This window comes from Hyperolius riggenbachi, chromosome 8 (genome assembly GCF_040937935.1).
Source record: "Hyperolius riggenbachi isolate aHypRig1 chromosome 8, aHypRig1.pri, whole genome shotgun sequence".
NCBI lineage: Eukaryota > Metazoa > Chordata > Amphibia > Anura > Hyperoliidae > Hyperolius > Hyperolius riggenbachi.
In genome coordinates, this window is record NC_090653.1 from 299,567,358 (window position 1) to 299,584,620 (window position 17,263).

Below are 17,263 nucleotides of genomic sequence, written 5' to 3' on the forward strand. Positions count from 1 at the left end.
GGCGATCATCCTGGTGTGCAGAAGAATGGATCAGGGCGGAGCAGCTCCGGTCCAAGCACAAAGACGTCCGCACTGCAAATTCTGTTAACGTTATTTCTTAAAGTACTGCTTAACCGATTCCCCCTCCCATTAAACCTTTAATATTGTTTTATTGCTGGTGCTGAAACTAGCACACTGCACCAGCTTCCCCCCTCTTGTGCCCCCTCTAACTCGCGTTTTGCTCAGTCAGTCTTCGACTGAGGCAGATCGTCGCATATTATGTGCACACAGCGGAGAGGAAGAACTGTCACTTCCTCCCCGCTGTGCGCACATAACTTCGCCCCCTCCACCTGCCACTTTAGTTCCTTATGTGTTACACTGCACACAGTGTGCAGGGGAGCTGTGCTATGTGCAGACTTGTGATAACTGAGATTGGATATTCTTCTGACCTTAATTAACATGAGCCCACACACAGCACAGCTCCCCTGCGCGCTGTGTGCAGTGTAACACATAAGGAACTAAAGCGGCAGGTGGAGGGGGCGGAGTTATGTGCGCCCAGCGGAGAGGAAGAACTGTCACTTCCTCCCCTATAATATAAGTTAAATCGGCCCACAGGGGGGCGCTGGAGGGGGAAGGATGGTGCTGTGAAAGTTACACAGCACCAGTAATAAAATAACTTAAAAGTAAATCCCACCTGTCAGCAGTACTTTAAGGTGGCCACTAACGGTCCAATTTCTAGTGAAAAATCGTTGAGTGATCAGATAATTCTGATTGGATTGGTTGTCAAAAATCTCTCTTGATGGGCACAATCGATTATGAACGATTATAAAAACAGTCTTCCAATTGGCTTTTCGTCAAACCAAAATCTGGATTTTCTTGTCGGCTGTGGTAGATAATTGTTCAAATGACAGCGCTTCTTTTCAACATTTCTATTTCATCACATGTACAATTTAAATGAGACTGAACATGGTGCGTTACTGTTAGACTGACACTTAATGTGCATGCAACCCAAGTGATGAGTGATGCAGCGTGCTCCACTCGGTGCAGGTATCCACACACAGTCACCAGATGGCAGCCACCTCAGATCCAGGTGGGTCTAGTGTTCAATTGAGCCAACTTCCACAATCCAATTCCAAAAGTTTAATCCAGCAATCCCATGTAAAATACAATAAAAACAATCATAGCGTAACAGATTCTCATAAGCTGGCACTTTGCCCTGCGCAATGCAGCGCACTCACGTAATATATGATGTTTTCAGGCCTATTAGGCAGCATAGCCCAACGGTCCCTTATTGTGGTTCTGGCGTCTCCTCTCAGTATTCCTCCGTTTGGCGTGTGCCTCCGCAGACCAATGATGTCAGACGCACCTGGCTCCAGAATCGCATAGACCTTTGTACTGAAGTTTACATATGAGCCAGGTGAGTCTGACATCATTGGTCTGCGGAGGCACACGCCAAACGGAGGAATACTGAGAGGAGACGCCGGGACCACACTCAGGGAGAGCGACTGCTGGGCTATGCTGCCTAATAGGCCTGCAAACATCATATATTACGTGAGTGCGCTGCATTGCGCAGGACAAAGTGCCAGCTTATGAGAATCTTTTACGCTATGATTGTTTTTTATTGTATTTTACATGAAGTTAAACTGGAATACATTTTTGGAATTGGATTGTGGAGTTTGGCTCAATTGAACACTAGACCCACCTGGATCTGAGGTGGCTGCCATCTGGTGAGCTGCTGTTTTACATGGGACTGTGTGTGGATACCTGCACGTTGCATGCACATTAAAGGAGTTATCCGGCAAAATGTATGAAAATAAGCACTACTTACCGGGGGCTTCCTCCTGTCTTAACTCCCAGCATGCCCCTCGCCGCAGCTCCGCCCCGGAGTGGCCCGCGCAGGTGCAGAACTACTACCACCTGCCCAGTCCTCTCCGGCCCACGTGGCGGTGATTGACAGCGCCGCTCACGCAGGCGCAGTACAGGCCGACCTGGAGGTCTCTCTGACGTCATCGCCGGGGACCGGGATGGAGCTTCGGCGAACGGCTGACTGCAGAGCTGCGGCGAGGGACATGCTGGGAGTTGGGGCAGGAGGAAGCCCCCGGTAAGTAGTGCTTATTTTCATACATTTTGCCGGATAAATCCAACAGTAACGCAGTCATTTAAATTCTACAGGTGATGAAAAAGAGATGTTGAAGAGCATTGCTGTCCTTTGAACAATTATTGGCCAATGTATGGACGCTTTGATAGCGAACATTCTAAGTATCTGATAAGCTTGATTGGGTATGAGCAGGTAGTTTGTATAACCTCGAAGTTGTGATAGATAGCAGAGATTGGTTGTTGGTGGTGTAGTGAACAATACCGCTTCTGATGAGAATTATCTTTTCGCTAGAAATTGGATGGTTAATGGCCACCTTTATATGACAGCATCAAGTGGAAAAAAAAAAAAACCAAAACAGCGCACCTACGATCAGCAGCATCCAACCATCCACATGGCCATGATTAAAGCGCACCTAAAGTGAGAGTGACATGGAGGCTGCCATATTTCCTTTTAAGCAATACAGATTGCCTGGCTACCCTACTGAGCCTCTGCCTCTAATACTTTTAGCCACAGCCCCTGAACAAGCATGCAGCAGATCAGGTGTTCTGACTGAAGTCAGATTGGATTAGCTGCATGCTTGTTTCGAGTGTGTGATTCACACACTACTGCAGACAGAGATCAGCAGGACAGCCAGGCAACTGATATTGTTTAAAGGGGCCCATACACTTACAGATTTTCCCGCTGATATACAGCAGATTCGATCACTGATCAAATCGACTGTGAAATCGTCGCGCAAACGCTGACAGAACGATTGATATCCGTCCGAAATCAATCGTTCCCGACAATTCATGTCGATGCGTCTGTGCAGAAGATTTCCCTCGATCGCCGGCGGGACGGGAGTGCGCCGATATCGGCAATCGAATGCCCAACAACACATTACCTGATCCGGGCGGCGCGAGTCCCCGCTCCGCTGGGTTCTGGCTGGCTACTTCCTGTCCCGGCAGGAAGTTTAAACAGTAGAGCACCCTCTACTGTTTAAACTTCCCCGGACAGGAAGAAGTGAAGCCAGCCGGGCCGAAACCCGGAGCCCAGCAGGAGAAGAAGACAGAGGTGACTGGGGGACTCGCGCCGGCGGATCAGTGTATGGCCACCTTTACAGGAAATAAATATGGCAGCCTCTATATCCCTCTCACTTCAGGGGTCCTATTGTTTGGAGGGCAGATGGACAGGCAGGGACACTAAGCACAGCAAGAATGGGGGGGGGGGAATGTAGTTGGCAGCTGAGGGCATTTGGGGGGGGGGGCAGAATCTGTATTCTTATTATAAATCTATTTTAGGTAAAATAGCATAATTACGCGCACTCTTTACTGTTTCTGGCTTGTAATTGTATCCTTTGATTTTGTAGATCCTATTCCTGGACCATCCAAAAAAGGCCATCAGGGACACCCAGAAGTACAAGCCGTTCAGGCGAGAGGCCAAGGTAGGTACTGACCCCTACAGGTAATGCTTTGTACAGCAGCCATTATATTCTATAGGAAGCAGCCATCAGACTGCTGGCACCACTTCCAGATACATTGTCATATATGAGAAGAGAGAGAATGGCGCTACCACTACTGTATGACATCACACCATTACATACTACCATATTACATCACACTGTTAAATACTACCGTGTGACATCACACCATACGTATGACATCACACTTGCATACTACCGGATGAAATCTCACCATTACATACGCAGAATATAGCTCTTGTTTTTCCTTCCAGAGCGGCCGCCCATCTCTGAAACTTCTGTGTAAGAAGATCCTCCACGTCAAAGTGCAGACAGGAGAGCACAACTCGGTAAGTGAACCTGCTCATTCTGGGGCTGCACCCCCCACTTCCTGTGAGCGAGACTGCGGCCATCTTGTTACAGATGAATATAGAACTATGTTCCTGTCCGCAATAACGTCTTGCGCAGGCAATACGAAGGGTACACATGGCCAGAGCTGCGCAGGCGCAGTGAGCGACAACCAAACTAACCCATGGCAGGGGACTGGCGCATCGGTGAGTGTCAGCGAGCGCACAGGGCAGCTGCATGGGGCTGGTAGAAGCCCCAGGTAAGGCCCAGTGCACACCAAAACCGCTAGCAGATCCTCAACGCTGGAGGTTTTTTAAAGGGAACCACAGACGAAGCACCCTTGTGTATTTTACCATGTATATCAGTAAGAACATTAGAGAAAACACTTACCATGCTCTCTGTTTCATCCTCACTGCTAAAAGTGTCTGTTATCAGCAGTCACAAGAATCCCAGACTGAGCAATTAAATCTGGCTTTGCTGGGAATGATTATTGCTGAGTCATTATAGCAAAGCCATAAGGGGGCAGGCTTGGGCTTGAAATAACACCACAGAAGACAGACTTAGCTATAATCTTTCTGTAGCAAAGCTAGACGGAGCAGCCTGACTTCTCAGTCGGGGATTCTTATCAGAGGTGATAACAGTCAGATTAAACAGAGAACAATGAAACAAAGGGCAGATTAGGTGTTTACTGTCATGTTCCCACTGATTTATAAGGTAAAATACAAGAGGGTGCTTCATCTCTGGTTCTCTTTAAGCAGATTTTCAGAGCGATTCAAGGCATGTTTAGAGACGTTTTCTAAACATGCCTAGCATTTTTTTGTGAAGCGTTTTATGTATCAGATTACACATATTGTTACAGTAAAGCTGTTACTGAACAGCTTCTGTAACAAACGCCTGGAAAACAGCTCTGATCTAGTGTTTTTTAGAGCGGTTTGCGTTTTTGCTATACTTAAAGGGGAACTTCAGCCTAAACAAACATACTGTTATTACGTTACATTAGTTATGTTAATTAGAATAGATAGGTAATATAATCTCATACCCACCCTGTTTTAAAAGAACAGGCAAATGTTTGTGATTCATGGGGGCTGCCATCTTTGTCATGGGGGCAGCCATCTTTTTGGTTGAAAGGAGGTGACAAGGAGCAGGAGACACAGTTCCAACTGTCCTGTGTCCTGATTACCCCTTCCAGCTGCATGCGCTAGGCTTCAAATGTCAAATTCAAAATGCAAAAAAAATACAAATTTGCACCAAAACAGCAGAATGAGAACAACAAAATCAGAAATCCCATCATGCTGTGCACAGCATAAGGGGGTAAACTGCCCGGGCAGTTTTCTTCTGTGCAGCTAAAATTGAGGCTTGTGTAAGAAAAACAAAGTTCTGATGCTGTGAAACTGTTAAAGAAACACCAAGCCTTTTCAGTGCTGCTGAGTCAATTTTTAGTCCGGAGGTTCACTTTAACATTGAGGCAGAAACGCTTCTGCAAACCGCAAACATGCAGCAGGAGACACATTTACGGTTTGCTAGAAACCTCAAACTGCTGTTATGCACCATCCCATTGAAATACATTAGCCAAGCGTTTTCACAGGCGGAAGCGGTTTACGGATCGCTTCAAAAACCGCTCGGTGTGCACCAGAACTAAGTGAAACTTTTTTTTTTTTTTTACCAGGCTTAAAGGACCTCTGTCGCGAAAATCTTAGAATTTAAAATATATGCAAACATATACAATTAAGAACTATGTTTCTTCCAGAGTAATATGAGCCATAAATGACTTTTCTCCTATGTTGCTGTCACTTATAGTAGAAATCTGACAGAACTGACAGGTTTTGGACTGGCACATCTCCTCATAGGGGTTTTACAGGGATTTCCTTATTTTCAACATGCACCTAGTAAATGGCAGTTGCCCCGTCCAATTGCCATAAAAGTGTACGGTGAGCAAGGAAGGCTGGCCAGCATCTTTGTATAAATCTTTTTCAGGGAATGTCTTTATAAAGAATAAAGGCTATGCTTAGAATCCCCTGTGGAGAGATGGACTAGCCCAAAACTTGTCACTTCTGTCAGATTTCTACTTCTTACTGTAAGTGACAGCCACATAGCAGAGGAGTAATTTATGACTCATTTTACTCAGGAAGAAATGTACTTCTTATTTGTATGTGTTCTTAAATGTTAAGATTTTCGCGACAGTTCCTCTTTAAAGAGACACTTAAGTCAGAAAAAAAAAAGTTTTACTCGCCTCGGGCTTCTACCAGCCCCCTGCAGCAATCCTGTGCCCTCGCAGCCACTCACTAATCCTCTGGTCCCCCGCTGCCAGCTAGTTCTGCTTCTACCAGCCCCCTGCAGCAGTCCTGTGCCCTCGCAGCCGCTCCCTAATCCTCTGGTCCCCCGCTGCCAGCTAGTTCTGCTTCTACCAGCCCCCTGCAGCAGTCCTGTGCCCTCGCAGCCACTCACTAATCCTCTGGTCCCCCGCTGCCAGCTAGTTCTGCTTTACCAGCCCCCTGCAGCCATCCTGTGCCCTCGCAGCCACTCACTAATCCTCTGGTCCCCCGCTGCCAGCTAGTTCTGCTTCTACCAGCCCCCTGCAGCAGTCCTGTGCCCTCGCAGCCACTCACTAATCCTCTGGTCCCCCGCTGCCAGCTAGTTCTGCTTCTACCAGCCCCCTGCAGCAGTCCTGTGCCCTCGCAGCCACTCACTAATCCTCTGGTCCCCCGCTGCCAGCTAGTTCTGCTTCTACCAGCCCCCTGCAGCAGTCCTGTGCCCTCGCAGCCACTCACTAATCCTCTGGTCCCCCGCTGCCAGCTAGTTCTGCTTCTACCAGCCCCCTGCAGCAGTCCTGTGCCCTCGCAGCCACTCACTAATCCTCTGGTCCCCCGCTGCCAGCTAGTTCTGCTTCTACCAGCCCCCTGCAGCAGTCCTGTGCCCTCGCAGCCACTCACTAATCCTCTGGTCCCCCGCTGCCAGCTAGTTCTGCTTCTACCAGCCCCCTGCAGCAGTCCTGTGCCCTCGCAGCCATTCACTAATCCTCTGGTCCCCCGCCGCCAGCTAGTTCTGCTTCTACCAGCCCCCTGCAGCAGTCCTGTGCCCTCGTAGCCACTCACTAATCCTCTGGTCCCCCGCTGCCAGCTAGTTCTGCTTCTACCAGCCCCCTGCAGCAGTCCTGTGCCCTCGTAGCCACTCACTAATCCTCTGGTCCCCCGCTGCCAGCTAGTTCTGCTTCTACCAGCCCCCTGCAGCAGTCCTGTGCCCTCGTAGCCACTCACTAATCCTCTGGTCCCCCGCTGCCAGCTAGTTCTGCTTCTACCAGCCCCCTGCAGCAGTCCTGTGCCCTCGCAGCCACTCACTAATCCTCTGGTCCCCCGCTGCCAGCTAGTTCTGCTTTACCAGCCCCCTGCAGCCATCCTGTGCCCTCGCAGCCACTCACTAATCCTCTGGTCCCCCGCTGCCAGCTAGTTCTGCTTCTACCAGCCCCCTGCAGCAGTCCTGTGCCCTCGCAGCCACTCACTAATCCTCTGGTCCCCCGCTGCCAGCTAGTTCTGCTTTACCAGCCCCCTGCAGCCATCCTGTGCCCTCGCAGCCACTCACTAATCCTCTGGTCCCCCGCTGCCAGCTAGTTCTGCTTCTACCAGCCCCCTGCAGCAGTCCTGTGCCCTCACAGTCACTCACTAATCCTCTGGTCCCCCGCTGCCAGCTAGTTCTGCTTCTACCAGCCCCCTGCAGCAATCCTGTGCCCTCGCAGCCACTCACTAATCCTCTGGTCCCCCGCTGCCAGCTAGTTCTGCTTCTACCAGCCCCCTGCAGCAGTCCTGTGCCCTCGCAGCCACTCACTAATCCTCTGGTCCCCCGCTGCCAGCTAGTTCTGCTTCTACCAGCCCCCTGCAGCAGTCCTGTGCCCTCGCAGCCACTCACTAATCCTCTGGTCCCCCGCTGCCAGCTAGTTCTGCTTCTACCAGCCCCCTGCAGCAGTCCTGTGCCCTCGCAGTCACTCATGGCTCCTCTGGTCCCCCGCCGCCAGCTAGTTCTGCTTCTACCAGCCCCCTGCAGCAGTCCTGTGCCCTCGTAGCCACTCACTAATCCTCTGGTCCCCCGCTGCCAGCTAGTTCTGCTTCTACCAGCCCCCTGCAGCAGTCCTGTGCCCTCGCAGCCACTCACTAATCCTCTGGTCCCCCGCTGCCAGCTAGTTCTGCTTCTACCAGCCCCATGCAGCAGTCCTGTGCCCTCGTAGCCACTCACTAATCCTCTGGTCCCCCGCTGCCAGCTAGTTCTGCTTCTACCAGCCCCCTGCAGCAGTCCTGTGCCCTCGCAGCCACTCACTAATCCTCTGGTCCCCCGCTGCCAGCTAGTTCTGCTTCTACCAGCCCCATGCAGCAGTCCTGTGCCCTCGTAGCCACTCACTAATCCTCTGGTCCCCCGCTGCCAGCTAGTTCTGCTTCTACCAGCCCCCTGCAGCAGTCCTGTGCCCTCGCAGCCACTCACTAATCCTCTGGTCCCCCGCTGCCAGCTAGTTCTGCTTCTACCAGCCCCATGCAGCAGTCCTGTGCCCTCGTAGCCACTCACTAATCCTCTGGTCCCCCGCTGCCAGCTAGTTCTGCTTCTACCAGCCCCCTGCAGCAGTCCTGTGCCCTCGCAGCCACTCACTAATCCTCTGGTCCCCCGCTGCCAGCTAGTTCTGCTTCTACCAGCCCCCTGCAGCAGTCCTGTGCCCTCGCAGCCACTCACTAATCCTCTGGTCCCCCGCTGCCAGCTAGTTCTGCTTTTACCAGCCCCCTGCAGCAGTCCTGTGCCCTCGCAGCCACTCACTAATTCTCTGGTCCCCCCCCTGCCAGCTAGTTCTGCTTCTACCAGCCCCCTGCAGCAGTCCTGTGCCCTCACAGCCACTCACTAATCCTCTGGTCCCCCGCTGCCAGCTAGTTCTGCTTTTACCAGCCCCCTGCAGCAGTCCTGTGCCCTCGCAGCCACTCACTAATCCTCTGGTCCCCCGCTGCCAGCTAGTTTCGTTTTCGCCAACAGGCCCGTCAGGACTGGCCACGCGTAGCTTTTTCCGCATTTCCGACTGTAATTAGCGCTATTGCAGGGCCGCAACGCGTACAAAAATACGCGTTGCCGCATTACGAGCGCATAGATATGCGGCAACGCGTATTTTTGTACGCGTTGTGGCCCGTAATGGCGCTAATTAGTCGGGAATGCGGAAAAAGCTACGCGTTGCCAGTCCTGACGGGCCTGTCGGCAAAAACGAAAGTAGCTGGCAGCGGGGGACCAGAGGATTAGTGAGTGGCTGTGAGGGCACAGGACTGCTGCAGGGGGCTGGTAGAAGCAGAACTAGCTGGTGGCGGGGGACCAGAGGATTAGTGAGTGGCTGCGAGGGCACAGGACTGCAGCAGGGGGCTGGTAGAAGCAGAACTAGCTGGCGGCGGGGGACCAGAGGATTAGTGAATGGCTGCGAGGGCACAGGACTGCTGCAGGGGGCTGGTAGAAGCAGAACTAGCTGGCAGCGGGGGACCAGAGGATTAGTGAGTGGCTGCGAGGGCACAGGACTGCTGCAGGGGGCTGGTAGAAGCAGAACTAGCTGGCAGCGGGGGACCAGAGGATTAGTGAGTGGCTGCGAGGGCACAGGACTGCTGCAGGGGGCTGGTAGAAGCAGAACTAGCTGGCAGCGGGGGACCAGAGGATTAGTGAGTGGCTGCGAGGGCACAGGACTGCTGCAGGGGGCTGGTAGAAGCAGAACTAGCTGGCAGCGGGGGACCAGAGGATTAGTGAGTGGCTTCGAGGGCACAGGACTGCTGCAGGGGGCTGGTAGAAGCAGAACTAGCTGGCAGCGGGGGACCAGAGGATTAGTGAGTGGCTGTGAGGGCACAGGACTGCTGCAGGGGGCTGGTAGAAGCAGAACTAGCTGGCAGCGGGGGACCAGAGGTTTAGTGAGTGGCTGCGAGGGCACAGGACTGCTGCAGGGGGCTGGTAAAAGCAGAACTAGCTGGCAGCGGGGGACCAGAGGATTAGTGAGTGGCTGCGAAGGCACAGGACTGCTGCAGGGGGCCGGTAGAAGCAGAACTAGCTGGCAGCGGGGGACCAGAGGATTAGTGAGTGGCTGCGAGGGCACAGGACTGCTGCAGGGGACTGGTAGAAGCAGAACTAGCTGGCAGCGGGGGACCAGAGGATTAGTGAGGGGCTGCGAGGGCACAGGATGGCTGCAGGGGGCTGGTAGAAGCAGAACTAGCTGGCAGCGGGGGACCAGAGGATTAGTGAGTGGCTGTGAGGGCACAGGACTGCTGCAGGGGGCTGGTAGAAGCAGAACTAGCTGGCAGTGGGGGACCAGAGGATTAGTGAGTGGCTGCGAGGGCACAGGACTGCTGCAAGGGGCTGGTAGAAACCCCAGGAGAGAAACTTTTTTTTTTTTTTTTTCTTTTTCCTGACTTAAAGAGAACCAGAGATGAAGCAACCTCATGTATTTTACCTTATAAATCAGTGGGAACATGACAGTAAACACCTAATCTGCTCTTTGTTACATTGTTCTCTGTTTAATTTGCCTGTTATCACTTCTAAGATAAGAATCCCGACTAAGCAGTCGGTCTGGCTTTGCTACAGAATGATTATAGCTGAGACTGTGTTCTTTGCTGTCTTCAAGTCCAAGCCTGCCCCCTGCTGGCTTTGCTCAGGAATCATTATAGCTGAGTCATTATAGCAAAGCCAGAATCAATGCTCAGTCCGGGATTCTTATCTCAGCTAGATAACAGACACTTTTAGCAGTGAGGATGGAACAGAGAGCATGGTAAATGTTTTCTCTAATGTTCCCACTGATTTCTATGGTAAAATACACAAGGGTGCTTCGTCTCTGGTTCACTTTAAGGTTCACTTTAAAGGGATACTGTAGGGGGGTCGGGGGAAAATGAGCTGAACTTACCCGGGGCTTCTAATGGTCCCCCGCAGACATCTTGTGTTGGCGCAGCCACTCACCGATGCTCCGGCCTCGCCTCCAGTTCACTTCTGGAATTTCTGACTTTAAAGTCAGAAAACCACTGCGCCTGCACGCCCGTGTCCTCGCTCCCGCTGATGTCACCAAGAGTGTACTGCGCAGACACAAACCATACTGGGCCTGCGCTGTGCGCTCTTGATGACATCAGCGGGATCGAGGACACTGCAACGCAGGCGCAGTGGTTTTCAGACTTTAAAGTCTGAAATTCCAGAAGTGAACCGGAGGCGGGGCCGGAGCATCGGTGAGTGGCTGCGCCAACACAGGATGTCTGCGGGGGACCGTTAGAAGCCCCGGGTAAGTTCAACTCATTTTCCCCTGACCCCCCTACAGTATCCCTTTAAGTAACCCTTCAATCAATACCAGTTAACTGGCTCTCCTGCTGATCCTCTGTGTCTAATACATTTAGCCATAGCCCCTGAACAAATATGCAGATCAGGTGCTCTGACTGAAGCGTGATTGAATTAGCTGTATGCTACTTTTCATATGTGTGATTCGAACATTACTGCAGCCAAAGAGATCAGCAGGGCTGCCAGAAAACAGGTATTGTTTACCAGGAAATAAATATGGTAGCCTCCATGTCCCTCTTCAGTCCCTCTTCCGATTAGATGATTCTAGAATGTACAGTGGCTTGCAAAAGTATTCAGCCCCCTTGAAGTTTTCCACATTTTGTCACATAACTGCCACAAACATGAATAAACATGAATCAATTTTATTGGAATTCCACGTGAAAGACCACTACAAAGTGGTGTACATGTGAGAAGTGGAACGAAAATCATAAATCATTCCAAACATTTTCTACAAATCAATAACTGCAAAGTGGTGTGTGCGTAATTATTCAGCCCCCTTTGGTCTGAGTGCAGTCAGTTGCCTATAGACATTGCCTGATGAGTGCTAATGTCTAAATAGAGTGCACCTGTGTGTAATCTAATGTCAGTACAAATACAGCTGCTCTGTGATGGCCTCAGAGGTTGTCTAGGAGAATATTGGGAGCAACAACACCATGAAGTCCAAAGAACACACCAGACAGGTCAGGGATAAAGTTATTGAGAAATTTAAAGCAGGCTTAGGCTACAAAAAGATTTCCAAAGCCTTGAACATCCCACAGAGCACTGTTCAAGCGATCATTCAGAAATGGAAGGAGTATGGCACAACTGTAAACCTACCAAGACAAGGCCATCCACCTAAACTCACAGGCCGAACAAGGAGAGCGCTGATCAGAAATGCAGTCAAGAGGCCCATGGTGACTCTGGAAGAACTGCAGAGATCTACAGATCAGGTGGGGGAATCTGTCCATAGGACAACTATTAGTCATGCACTGCACAAAGTTGGCCTTTATGGAAGAGTGGCAAGAAGAAAGGCATAGTTAACAGAAAGCATAAGAAGTCCCGTTTGCAGTTTGCCACAAGTCATGTGGGGGACACAGCAACCATGTGGAAGAAGGTGCTCTGGTCAGATGAGACCAAAACTGAACTTTTTGGCCAAATTGCAAAACGCTATGTGCGGCGAACTACTAACACTGCACATCACTCTGAACACACCATTCCCACTGTCAAATATGGTGGTGGCAGCATCATGCTCGGGAGGTGCATCTCTTCAGCAGGGACAGGGAAGCTGGTCAGAGTTGATGGGAAGATGGATGGAGCCAAATACAGGGCAAACTTGGAAGAAAACCTCTTGGAGACTGCAAAAGACTTGAGACTGGGGCGGAGGTTCACCTTCCAGCAGGACAATGACCCTAAACGTAAAGCCAGGGCAACAATGGAATGGTTTAAAACAAAACATATCCATCTGTTAGAATGGCCCAGTCAAAGTCCAGATCTAAATCCAATCGAGAATCTGTGGCAAGATCTGAATACTGCTGTTCACAAACGCTGTCCATCTAATCTGACTGAGCTGGAGCTGATTTACAAAGAAGAATGGGCAAGGATTTCAGTCTGTAGATGTGCAAAGCTGGTAGAGACATACCCTAAAAGACTGGCAGCTGTAATTGCAGCAAAAGGTGGTTCTACAAAGTATTGACTCAGAGGGCCGAATAATTACGCACACCCCACTTTGTAGTTATTTATTTGTAAAAAATGTTTGGAATGATGTATGATTTTCGTTCCACTTCTCACATGTACACCACTTTGTGTTGGTCTTTCACGTGGAATTCCAATAAAATTGATGCATGTTTGTGGCAGTAATGTGACAAAATGTGGAAAACTTCAAGGGGGCCGAATACTTTTGCAAACCACTGTAGGTGTTATGAGCTCTCATGAAAGTCTTCCAGTCATTTCAGTTTAGCAGCATTAACCCTTTTTATTTGTGTTTAGATCCAGGACGCTCAGGCTGCCATGAGGCTGTACACCATGGAGAAGAAGAACTGGGAAATAGCTATTAAAGAGAAATATAACAAAGCCAAACCTGCACCCCAGAAAGACAAAGCAGCCCCCCAGTAGTGGAGCTGCGGGACTGATGTGATAGTATCAGCCAAACACTGCCCCCATCTGGATGGTCTGGGTACCGCAGCCTCTCTGCTCAGGAGTTCCTGTCATTCCTGAATCACCCGGACCCTGAGGAACTCCCAGCACTGGGAGGGGAAAGTCCTGCCGTCCTTCCTGTATGGGCAGCCCCCACTACCGTCTCCCAGTGTGCAGCGGTTCTATGGTGTACAGGAAGTGGTCATCTCACTGAGGGGGTCATGTGATCAGCTGCCGGAGGACGAGGTGTTGGCCATGTTTATTAAGGTGAAAGGTGTCTTTTTCATTCGCTGTCAATTTACAAAAACCAAGGAAACTGTGGGAAGAGAAATAAAACATTATTTTTTTCAAAGAGAGACAAAAGTCATATAACGATACAGACTTATATTTCACGCATTTCTTACAGAAGAGCTGTTTTATTATAAGAACTGCTGAAATAATAAAATATCGCTATTATTTTATCAACCGTTATAATCCAGGCGTGGTACCCGACACCCTCATAAATAATGTGTCTGGATCTGCTAGGCAGCGATGGTCAGTGAGAATGCCTGCTGTTGCAGATTGCTTTCAGATTAAAATTGGGCCAATCAGGCTGACCCTCCCTGGTGCGACATGAATCTGACAGCAGAATTCATGCAGGAGCAGAACCGTCTCTAACGCCACCCGATGTAAGGCTCCCTGCACACTGCATGCGATTCCGATTTTTAAAGGGAACCAGAGACGACGCACCCTTGTGTATTTTACCATGTATATCAGTAAGAACATTAGAGAAAACACTTACCATGCTCTCTGTTTCACCCTCACTGCTGAAAGTGTCTGTTAGCAGCTGTGATAAGAATCCCAGACTGAGCATTCAGTCTGGCTTTGCAGGTAATAATTATAGCTGAGTCATTATAGCAGAGCCACAAGGGGGCAGGCTTGGGCTTGAAATAACACCACAGAAGACAGACTCAGCTATAATCTTTCCAAAGCAAAGCTAGACTGAGTGCTCAGTGGGGGATTCTTATCAGAGGTGATAAATCAGATTACACAGAGAACAATGAAACAAAGGGCAGATTAGGTGTTTACTGTCATGTTCCCACTGATTTATAAGGTAAAATACAAGAGGGTGCTTCATCTCTGGTCCTCTTTAATCTTTACTGCAAGCTGCATTTTTTGATCCGTTTTTCTGTTGAATATATTCAGGGAAAATCGGAATTGAAAATCGAAAACTAAATCGGAATCGCAAGACGGATTGGCAGGGAGCCTAAGAGCTGCATAAGCTCTGAAACTGGCCACACACAGAGAGATAGGATTGCTCCAATCACCGCACAGCCTGAAGGAAACCACTTTCACAAAACCATAAGCTGTAAATTATTCTATTGGGTAAAAATCATCATTTTGGACTTTGAGGACTCGTTCACACTACGGACGTTTTTGACAAATTTTCAGCGCTGTGATTTTCAAAATCGGCCTGAAAGCGCTTGTGCAATGATTCCCTATGAGAAAGTTCACATCGGAGCGTTTGTTTCCGATCCGTTTAGATAAGCGGTGCTCGGGCTATTTTTGAGGCGATTATGCCTCAATAGAAGGTATAGAAAAACGCTCACAAAATTGTTGTGCAGCGATTGCGTAAGCGTTTAAGAATAAATACATTGTATTTATTCATTTCCGGGTGAAAGAGTTCATTTCCTTACCGACGTCAGGAAGTGAAAAAAACAGAATCACTCTACAAAAGAGCTTAACAAAAACATACAATGCTCATAAATTGGAAAAAAAATGCATCAAAAAATCGGCCAATGCGAACGGCCACACGAGCGGAACAAAGCCTGAAGACATAATTTAATTGTGAATAGTGGTTATGAATGGTTGGCGCAGTGTTTATGCTTGTTACGGCCAGAACTCAACGTCCGGCGATTTCAGGATTTTTCTGGCCAACATGCGAAGAAAGTGTTTACCTTGTTTACTTGGGCTTTGGCCGGCCAGAATACGAGATGACAGGACCCGGCTTACAAACTCTCAAAAAAATATAAGGAAACACAAATTTCAGCAGCATCTGCATTCCCAGGCTCCTCCCCCTGACCTGTCTGTAGGGAGGAAATATGCATTTCCTGGCTCCTCCCCTGTCCCCTCCCCTGCCTGCAGAAGGGGGAATACACTGGACAACTCATCTGTCTCTCTCCCTCCCTTCTGTGTGTTGTCTCTCCAGCCTCAGTTACGGCCTCTGGCCCAGGTAGTCGCTGCTGTATGAAGACATTACCCAAACGGCAGTGAATACCGGCGACACAGGCTACGATACAGCAGTAGAAACCACATACAGCAGGAAGAGTGTACAGGTGCGCTGGGATGGGTTGCCCGGTATAGTGTCTCCCTGGAGGCGGAGCAGGAAAAGGCGTGGGAATGCAGATGCCTGAACTTTGCTGTGTCTGCCTTGCTTTGGGAGTTATCCAGAATGCGACCTGATAAAAGCTCGCTAAGGCACACGTGCAAAAACAGCGCCGGAGATTTGGGCACAGTGTGAAGTCGAGAAATTGTTCACCCTGCCCGGGCACAAGTCCTGGTGGCGTTAAAGGGGCACTACAGCGAAAAACTGTAAAATATGTGCAAACAAACAAATAAGAAGTACATTTTTTCCAGAGTAAAATGAGCCATAAATGACTTCTCTCCTATGTTGCTGTCACTCACTGTAGGTAGTAGGAATCTGACAGAAGCGACAGGTTTTGGACTAGTCCAACGCGGCGGACCAAACTCCAGAAGCAGTAAGGCTGGATCTACACGATAAATGCTTTTTTTAACACTTGTGATTGCTAAGCGTTTAAAAATCACTCCCATTACCTTTCATTAAAATCGCTGTAAACAAAAGTGCCGCATATGCAATTTGTGATTTTTACAGCGATTTTAAAGGGAACCTAAACTGAGAAGGATATGGATTTTTCCTTTTAAAATAATACCAGTTGCCTGGCTCTCCTGCTGATCCCGTGTCGCTCATACTTTTAGCCACAGCCCCTCAACAAGCATGCAGCAGATCATGTGCTCTGACTGAAGTCAGACTGGATTAGTTGCATGTTTGTTTCAGGTGTGTGATTCAGCCACTACTGCAGCCAAAGAGATCAGCAGGACTGCCAGGCAACTGGTATTGTTTAAAGGAAACATCCATATCCCTCTCAGTTTAGGTTCCCTTTAATGAAAGTGAATGGGAGTGATTTTTAAAAAGCACTCAGCAATCACAAGCGCTCAGCAAAACAGATCCTAAAGTAGTTAACTTCAAGAACTGGCCGTAACATGGTAATTTATGTCGCTTGGACATGGGCCGATCCAATGTAGCTGCTGTAGTAGATTTGTCGGGAATCTGTGTGTGTGTGGCCAGGTTTACGCTCACCGGTAACCCCGGAATGCTGTAATCCGTGCTTTTCATACACGCGATTCTTGAATTGTGTACAGTATTTGGGGTATGCTGTGTGGAAGATTTGAGATCTGATAATGGTGATTTTAGGGATTGTTGCAGGAATCGGGGTGTGTGGGGAGGGGGGGGGGGGGGGGGTCCTGGATTGTTAGTTTGTAAAAATCTACAACAATAGTGAAGTAAGATTTTTCATAATGAAGTTACCTCATTTCTCCAGCCTGGAGAGGGTGGAGTCCACCAGCACGACAATCTCCTGAGACGGTATAAAGAGAGTATATGTATTAGCTTTAAAGCAATCATGAAGTGTGGTTAAATAAAGATAAACTCTTCGGTAGCGGGAAGCCTGCGGGTAGTCCAGGGACTTCCCACACAGGGGTGGTCAGCCTCTTTCTGTAGCGTAAACCAGCCCATCGCATAAAATGTAGGCTAGTAAGCGGTTACTCTTATAGAGAGGTAATCTTGCCTCTTTTGAAGAATTTAGACCAGTCTATTAAAAAAAGGTCTTTTATTCAAGCATGTAAAATTGACAATGCGTTTCGCGGGTGTTTGTCTGCTTCCTCAGGTTGGTGAGAAAACAGATGCCGTAACTGCTATGGCTGTG

General features: G+C 49.3%; 2 protein-coding genes across 2 annotated transcripts in view; one reads left to right on the forward strand and one right to left on the reverse strand.

The window, feature by feature from the left end:
* REXO4 (REX4 homolog, 3'-5' exonuclease) overlaps positions 1 to 13,741 on the forward strand; it is a 29,925-nt gene extending 16,184 nt beyond the window's left edge. The window contains exons 7-9 of the mRNA XM_068249234.1: positions 3,423 to 3,497; positions 3,788 to 3,862; positions 13,134 to 13,741. Coding sequence (XP_068105335.1) covers positions 3,423 to 3,497; positions 3,788 to 3,862; positions 13,134 to 13,259 — 276 coding nt within the window. The 3' untranslated portion in view covers positions 13,260 to 13,741. The remainder of the gene's footprint in view (positions 1 to 3,422; positions 3,498 to 3,787; positions 3,863 to 13,133) is intronic.
* STKLD1 (serine/threonine kinase like domain containing 1) overlaps positions 13,094 to 17,263 on the reverse strand; it is a 34,668-nt gene continuing 30,498 nt past the window's right edge. The window contains exons 19-20 of the mRNA XM_068249231.1: positions 16,867 to 16,915; positions 13,094 to 13,596 (exon numbers count right to left, since the gene is read on the reverse strand). Coding sequence (XP_068105332.1) covers positions 16,868 to 16,915 — 48 coding nt within the window. The 3' untranslated portion in view covers positions 13,094 to 13,596; position 16,867. The remainder of the gene's footprint in view (positions 13,597 to 16,866; positions 16,916 to 17,263) is intronic.